We start from the raw sequence: 9,045 nt of genomic DNA on the forward strand, positions 1-9,045 counted from the left end.
TCACTCACTGCTCCGACTGTCATTCACTTGCTCATTTCTTCTTTATCATCCACTCCATCTCCCCTCCGGGAAAGGTCCAAATGCTCTGTGAGGTCTTCATTGTCCAGAAAGGGGTTAACAAACTTCTGCACGCGGCCAGGCTCCTTCCCCGCTGCACTCCCCCCTTCCCCCTCCTTCTTCACAGGCTGATATCACTTCAAGGCCACAGGCCCGTACCAGCTTTCTCTCTCTCATCTTCTGGGGGGGCTGCCCAAATCTTCTCGGGGCCTCTCTCCCTCTGTCTGTCCTGGGTGGGGGGCTGCCCAACGCTTCCTGGTGCCCCCCACCACCCTTCCATCCTGAGGGGTCAGGCCTACCTCTGCCAGGCTGCAGGTTTCCCCTCCCCCGCCCAGCTCGAAGCCGGGCAGGGGAGGCCTTGCTTCTTTGCTGGCCGGAAATCAAAGAGAGAGCTCAAAGGAGTGCTCTGCTTCTAACCCCTGTGTTCTCAGAGGCGCATCCACCCTCAGTGGCCAAGCTTGGTGTCAATTTAAAATCTGGACACTTATTGGCCTCTGGCCACTCTATTCCCAGAAAACCTGTAAACCTACGACACATGCTCATGGCCAAGAAGCTATTTCAGGTGTCTCATTACACAGGGGAAATAAAAAAAAAAGACTGTTAAAAAGAAGTGTTTCTGCTTTCCCTGTGTGCCAAACGAATTTGAACTTTTTTGAGGAAAAAAGCAGCAGCAGGGAGCACATGTGAGAGTTGCAGAAGCCCTGTTTTCATGGATCTAGGGAAGGCAGGAGAAAGGAGATACAGAGTTACTCAAAACAAAATGACAAGTCATTTTTGGAAATTGGATCAAAGGATATGATTTTATGGAAAATTTGCAGAGGGTAATCCCATTATAATCCCACTGCCTGTTCCTAGGTACTATAACAGTATGTAAGCACTTATGAGATCCCATATTTTGAAAACAGGATCCTTGTTCATTCATTACTCAGATGATGTTCACTTAATGAACAGTAATTTAGTATTTGACATTTTCATTGATGTTTGTGTGTCCTCAGTCCTTATTTATGCAGAACTAAAATTGTGCATTTAAGTTAGAAAATTATGTTTTCTTCATATGACATTTGACTTTTTATAGTGACTAAATGTCTTGCAAACATAATTTATCCTCACAACCTCATCTGTTATTTTCTCTATAGATATATAACCAGGGATACAAAGATGAAGCAAGCAAACAAAGCTCCATCTCTTTTGATTGCAAATATAATTGGAATGCTATTTGCAAAAGCATGTAGGGGTAGACTTAAAGTTAAGAGCAAATTCAGAACCTAACTTTGAAGGATATTTTAAATAAGTATGTAGACAAGCTATGCTAGTAAAAACAAGATAAACATATCTAACAGGCATTGAAATCTTGGCTTCAGCTTGTGTTACATACCCTAGCTGAGAATGTAGTGATTAAGTCATCACATCTAAGGCCTAATTCTGAAAGGAGTGCAGTTTCTCTTGCACATGGAGGAAAAATATTTAGTTGCTGGGTGTAGAATGTTTCTGTATTACAGGTGAAAAACAGCCCATAAATCCAAGATTGAAATAGGAAGGGTAGAGAAGCCAATTAATATAAATTCTGAATTTTCCACTTTAACCAATCCTAGATTCAAACATTGACACTTCCAATATTTTGTAAATTAAAACAAGGATCCAAAGCCCAAGAAAAACTGCCTTGATATAGCTGTACCAATAGACAAAAAGAAAACCAAACCAGAGGGAAGATACAGACAAAAATCTTACAAGGACAGAAATGAAACAAATTTCAGATCTGATAAGTTTCTTTGCATCTATTTAGGTAAGACTTATGAAAATCACACAGAAATACATAATCCTTTGTCATAATAAAAATATTTTCTAGTGATCAACCCAGTGTTATTGTGTGAGTTCCTATGTAACATAAGGAAAAATTAGCTGTGTGTTAGTGGCTGATTACTGCAGAGGTAATTTTCTCAGAATGATACATATATAACATTTGTGCATAGTAAATACATGCATTTTTGTGTGTGTGCGTACATTTTATTTATCCATGTGGTGCTTAATCTTTTTACCTCAGGACTAATTCTTGAAAGCTTTGAAAAGACTCATGCAACCAGTGGTTTTTTATTCAATCCACTATGTGTACTTCCTTGTTCTCCCTGTAGAGGTAGAATTGCTATTCCAGTAAATGACAAATTACTCTGGCCTCAGGCCAAGATTAGCAGGCTGGAACCTAGCTCAGTGACACATTTAAGGCATCTCACCAGGGTTTGAGGCTGGACATGATGGGAGAGGAGGGATTCTGACTGAAGCTAAACCTCTGGTAGAGCTGCAGGCTGTCCTGTGATCCTCATGTCATGGAAGTGAAGAAATGTGATTTTAGGCATCTCTTTTCAAGAGGTTTCCAGAGAAGATTTCAGCAGAAGATCTAACTTCTCTTTGTAAGCCTAGAAATGATGGTTTTCAGGCTTGGAAAAGATTCAGGCTCAAAGGTAAAAAATGTTTCAGAGTGCAGAGGAGAAAAGTGTATTTTAAGAATCTAAGTGACCTTTCACAGGAGTTCCATTATTATTTTCCAAGACTATCTGCTTTACAGAATACATGAAAAAGCTAGTATTTGAGTTATAAAGGTGCTGGAATTGGAGTCAGTAGTGCCTGCAAATGTTTATTCACTCTAAAAACAAGGATAGAAATTGTAGTCAACCAGTATCACAGTTAACTGGCCTGAGCTCCACAGAGCAAATCAGAGCCCAGAACTCTTGAGTGATAGTCCTGAAATTCTTACCCATTCCCTTCCAAAAAAAAAAAAAAAAAAAGATTTATTCAGATACAGCTTTCTATTCATTTAAAAGAGAAGAAGTTGTTATGCACAAAAATGGGCATTTGCAGAGAGCAGTGGAATGAATTTATCTAGGCTGGTTCTCTAAGCTCAACATTTTACCTTCTGGGTTGTGCTCGATTTAAAGAACCCAAATTTAACATGGTTTACTACATACAGAGGAACTTACATAAATGTTAGTCTAATGAACCCACAGTACAACATATAAACAATTGAAAATAGCCCCTTAATGCATTTCTTCTTTTTCTAGTGACATTCCCAGTCAATGGCAGAATGACTTCACTACTAATGAAGGGTAGCTAGAGAACTGAAGTGTCTGAAGTGGATCAAAGGATTGATGTACAAGCACTGTAATCGAGTTCTGCAAGCACACAGAATACCTGGAACACTGCCATGTCTCTTACTGCCCTCAGCTGACAGATGAAGCTGTGAAAACAATGGCATTTCACTGCCACAGACTGACATCTCTCAACATAGGAGGTTGCCCAAAGGTATGGACAAGAAATAGGGTGACAGTTCTGGGATTGCTATTGCAAAGAATTACTTACTATTTCATCCAGAAATTTGACTTCCTGGCATCATTCAGCTGCTTTTCTGTGACTTTAGGATTTGGGACTTGGCTCTTGGGAATATTTGGCATTTTTCTAATGGTTGCAGGTACCATAAAAAGGCGTCCACACTGTATCAGGTAAAAGTTTCTCTCTCCAGGGGTTGATGTCTAAACAAGGCTGAAGAGAGAAGACCTTTCACATTATATATCACTTCCTGCAAATGCTCTCCCAGGTTCTGGTGTTTTGGGTGCTTTGAAAGGATTGTGGCTTTGTTTTAATTAGTCTTGATATTTTCATGGAGGTTTTTTTCCAGTTCTTTTTCTGAACCCAGGTAAAGCATAAACTGGGGCATTAGAACTTAATACCTGTCTTTACATGGCAAGGCAGTAGCTACTTTGAAATAAAAGAGGTGCCTAAAAGCTGAAGCATTCAGGGTTGAAATTAAATTATTTAGATTAAGATTCATCTGTAATGAAACTTAGTTTCTCTTTACCATGAACTTCTATTAAAGGATTTTTGATTCTTGTATTTTCTGTATAATTTCTTTTTTACTAAAGCCTGGCATCCCAATTATCTTTTTGCTGCATCTGAATGTGTGTTCCCTTTTGAAATTATGCTGTTATGAAAGCCTATATCCCTTCCTTGTACTTTCTGACTTAATAGCTCTGGCTTTTGTGCATTTAATTACTTATGTGGTTTTAATTTTTATAACAGCAAGACACAATACTTGCTTCATTTTGAAAATAAGCATACAAACACAATTTTTAAAATACTGATTTCATTTTTTGTTTAAATTTCATGGGAAAAGTTATAATGTTGCTTCTGTCACTATCACATGGCAATGAACAAGTTTATGACTACTGTTGGAAATGTTCATCTTGAGCTATCCTTTAAAATATTGCCACTCAATGAACCAGTTTTCCTCATTTTTTCCCCATTGAAATGCCCATGTCCTGTTTCCTTCCACAATGTCTGCAGCCATCACTGGTCCCTGCTTCCTCCTCACCAATACCCATCTCCATAACCCCTGACTATTCTTCCAGTCCTCTACACATCCCCTCATTCCCTGCAGTGGCTGAACACAGCCCCTGCACAACTAATTTGAGATTATTTGGCTAACTAATTAGTCAGCCCTAAATTTAGATATTCTCTGATCAAGTTGTTTGCCTTCCAAGTGTACAGAAGTTTCTCAGCCTCTAGGCCAAAGCTCACTGTGTTTCAGGTCTGGGAGGCCAGTATCTCTATCTTACACTAGCCCTTGGTTTATATCTTACAGATATAACTGTACACCATTAATTATTATTTACATGGGTCCTAATCTCCTGTGTCCTTTGGTTTAGATAGATATTCAGCTGTTTTTCCACAATGACAGTGGTAATAGAAGTTGTGTGCAGAGGTCTTCCCAAAGCAGTTGAAGTATGTAGTGCTGCCATCAATCCTGTCTCCCCAGCACATGACATACCAACACAGGAAAACAAGACAAAACAAACACCCTAAAATGTCAGTAAATACATTTAGGCTGGCAACTGGGAGATTTTTGGTTATCACAGCAGTGAATTATGAAAGAGCTTTCTGGGAAGGGAGATGGGGCAAACTGTTAAGCAATGTTAGTATGGCTCTTGGTAAGGGAATGGACTGGCCACATTTTGCAGTTCCTGCAAATGGGAAAAATGAGTCAACTCAGTGACCCAATAATCGCCTTCCAACACTTTGTTCCTAGATGATATCTTTTCTTTAAACACTTATAAAGCCAGTCTGTTAAATGCTAATGCCCTACTATTTTCAGAAAAGAACATTGAGACTCTTCTGCATAAACCTACCCATAAGTCTACAAGTCTTTGTTTGACTTGACTCCAGCTTGCAGCTCCATAAAATGAGATGGGTACACCTGTGCATGTTAAAGTTAATGGGTCTTACAAATCCGTTGGCAAACTGTAGTGTAAATTGAGGGTATCCAGCTGCTAAATAAAGAAATATTTTCCACTCAGAAACTGTTTTAAAATGGTCAGGAGATGAAAGTCAGAATGAACCTGTTCCAAAGGATATATGTTAATGTGTCCTGCAACATCTTATTTTTAAGAAAAATATTTTTAAATTAATACAGAAATATTAATATATAATAGAAAAATATTAAATTAACATAAACATATATGTACATTAAGAATATTTTGAATATGCTATGCATGTTACTCTAAAATTAGAAGTTTATAACTTTAATCCTATATTCTGATGTAGATCAATTCTTTCAACAAACTCCAGTGACTTCAGTGGAGGCGCTGTGGGTCTCCATGCCATGGTTCTGTATGCCTAGGGCAGGTACAAGTCATTTTTCAAGTGCTGATTGTATAAAATATTCAGCTGTTCTGTTCATTCTGAGCATTATTCAGGGAATGGAGCCTGATTCAAGGGTAATCCTTATTTCATAGGAAAAAAATAAAGTTGCTGTGGGAAATATTCTACACATTAAAAAATACAGCAAGAACAGAAAATAAATCTCTGATTAAATGAATTGGCCTTTTAAATAGCTAAATTCTGAAGATACAATAGAATGAACAATGAATTCTGTCATTCAGTCCTCTAAAGTAAATAGGAGCCAGTGTATGACAAATGTAGATTTTTCTAAATGCATTTGATACCAGTTACTGACTTCAGAGTCAGCAAATTTTAAAAAATAAGAATATGAATCTACTTAAAAATATTTTTATCAATTTGTTAATCTATTGCAGATCTTAATATTAAGCATATAAATAGATCTGGAATAAGCAAAGCACATGTACATAGCTCCATATACCAGGAGGACTGTCACAGTGTGCTAACTTTCTGTTCCACAACCCCAGGCCCCAGCTTTATCTTGCTGCCTTGTCCCTTATAGATTCTCATGAGACTGGCTGTTTAGTACAAGTGAAATTCTCATCCCTCTTTCTACCACCCCGCTCCAGTGATTTTAATCAAATGTCTTCAACAGGTTTTACTATGTTCCCTCTTGATTTTTGATCCTGAATGAACAAGGTAATTAAAGTATGTGCATAATGTATTCTTGACTGTTCCCAGTGAGGTCAGTGGAGCAATTATTAGCTTGCATGGCTGCTTATGTACCTTGAAGACTGTGTATCATGTTTTTCTCAAATGCAACTTCCAGCATTAATGCAATGAGTATCAGTTCCTGAAAAATGGACTTGTGAGGTGAAACTAAGGACCTGTGCTTCAAAGCTAAAAAAAACCACACATTCAAAAATCTTGGTGTGAGACACTCATTTGTAACAGAGAACTGAGTTTAAAAAGTCATACAAGTGCATCCTCATAATTTAGAGAGAGCAATGCAATAGCACAAATACTAAAGGCTTCCATGTGCTGCATGCACATATATGGGTGGGAAAGTTAAACCATTCTCAGTAGGTGAAAAAACCCCACAATATTTAAAACTGGACTGCAATCATAGTTAACTAATATCTAATATTAGAAAGTGACAGTTTCTGTGGAGCCTCTTGCAGAGATTCAGAATTCTGCTGTGCCAGAAAGCTTACTTCAATTTTAAACATACTTTTCCTACCAATCAGACACTAAAGTTGTGCTCTGGGCTTTTTTCTTTTTATCTATTCAATAATCTTCTAAATTCTGCATGTCTTGTTGCTTCATTTACAGATTATTGACACATGTATCCAACACTTGGCTGCAGCCCGCCATTATCTCCCCTTCTTGGACATCTCAGGTTGCATTCATCTTACTGACAGTACCTGGAATATCTTTAGAAAGGCTGTGAGCAACTCCAGATTCTCACAACACTGTACTGTAGAAAAATTACCAAGAAAATATTTCCTAACCTTACTTCAGAGGAGGTTGTAAACCCCAAAACAAGAGGCTCTTTTCTTCACTAGCATCCTGGTGCCATGCTGGGTATCTGGCTTAACCCATCTAGTTTCTCTGTCTACGGGGTGTCCCTATTGGTGCCTTAGGACTCCCGTGGTGTGGCAGGGTTATCTGCATGTTCCAGTGTCAGCCAGAAGTGAGCAGAGATACAGATTCCATCTTTTTATGGCAGATAATGTCCTCTTAGGGACATTTCTGCTGACAAAGGACACATGGGAACATGAATGAGAAAACTAAGCTGGGCTTAATGCTCTCAGCCATCTCACTGTGTACATGAGCTCACTCCAAGGGTTTGTGGGAGCCTGTTTCCCAATGACTGAATGTCAATATATGGCAGTACATGAGTGCCTGTGCTCAAAACAAAGCACAGTTATAGCAAGCGAGTCAAGCTATGGTGTGCTGTGACCACCTTCCCAGGCTGGTTTTTACTGACCAGCCTCTAAGAACTTTCTCTTAAAGTTCAGTCTGAACTTCCCCTGACACAGCTTGTGCCTTATCACTGGTCAGCCCTTCCCCCTCAGCCTTCCCTTCTCCAAGCTGAACAAGCCAAGTGACATAAACTGCTCCTTGTAATTCTTGTGCTCAAGATATTTCACCATCTTGGTCACCTTTCTCTGGATGGTCTCTAATAGTTTAATGTCTTTCTTACATTGTGGTGCCCAAAACTGCCCCCAGCACGGGAGGTGAGGCTGCCCCAGTGCAAAGCAGAGCAGGACAATCCCCTCCACTACCCAGCTGCTGATGCTGTGCCTGATGTCACCAGGACATGGGTGGCTCTCCTGGCTGCCAGGGCATGGCTGGCTCATGTTCAACTTTCCATAGACCCAGACTCCCTGATCCCTTTCTGCAGGGCTTTTTCTCCAGCCTTTCATGCCCCAGTGTGTATGTATAACCAGGTTTACCCTATCCCAGGGGAAGAATTGAGTATTTGCTCTTGTTCAGTTTCATGCAGCTGGCAATTGCCCAGCTCTTCAGTCTGTCCTGATCTCTCTGTAGCTCCTTTCTACCCTGCAGGGAGTCTTGTTTAGTATCATTGGCACACTTTACATTTAATTCCTGCATCCAGATCATTTATAAAAACATTACAAATGGAGCACTGGTGTCTGGCCACTAACCTGATCTAACCTCATTTACTGTAACCCCTTGAGCCCAACCTGTGAGCCAGTTGCTCACCCAGTGTATTACGGACTTGCCCAGCTGAGTGCTGGACAGTTTATCCAGGATACTTTTGGAAACAGTATAAAAATCTCTGCTAAAATCCAAACCCACTATATCTCCTGGCCTCCTTTGGTCAGCTAGGTGGATGACCTTGTCATAAAAGAAAATAAAGTTGGTTAAGCGGGACTTCCCCCCATACAACTTATGCTGGCTGTGCCCAGTGGCTGCATTGTCTCTCAAATATTTCTCTTCTCTATAATTTTACCAGGCACTAAAGTGAGATTGGAAGGCCTGTAATTGCTGAAGCCTTCCTTCTTTACCCTTCTTAAAAACTGGGAGAACTGAGTTGAGTCCTGTGAGTCTCAAAAGATGTGGATTCAATGTCCACCACTCTTCCATGGGGGTTAAGAGCATTACAGACCAGGCCCTGTCCACCCAGAACAGCACAGTGGCCAGACATGCCACAGGGCCTGAAACTGGAAAGGAACTGAAGTTTAGACATGGTTGATATATCTGAGTGTGTAACTTAATAAAACTTTATGAGAGTGAGAAATATAAAATACCATCCTATATAGACAGCCTGTACTAGGAGAGCCCTAACTGTACTCT

General features: G+C 39.8%; 1 protein-coding gene across 1 annotated transcript in view; it reads left to right on the forward strand.

The window, feature by feature from the left end:
• The window catches only part of FBXL13 (F-box and leucine rich repeat protein 13), a 61,986-nt gene that overhangs the window by 46,937 nt on the left and 6,004 nt on the right, over positions 1-9,045 (forward strand). The window contains 3 exon segments of the mRNA XM_031059021.1: positions 3,220-3,351; positions 7,054-7,141; positions 7,144-7,217. Coding sequence (XP_030914881.1) covers positions 3,220-3,351; positions 7,054-7,141; positions 7,144-7,217 — 294 coding nt within the window.

Source organism: Geospiza fortis, unplaced genomic scaffold, assembly GCF_000277835.1.
Source record: "Geospiza fortis unplaced genomic scaffold, GeoFor_1.0 scaffold424, whole genome shotgun sequence".
Lineage (NCBI taxonomy): Eukaryota > Metazoa > Chordata > Aves > Passeriformes > Thraupidae > Geospiza > Geospiza fortis.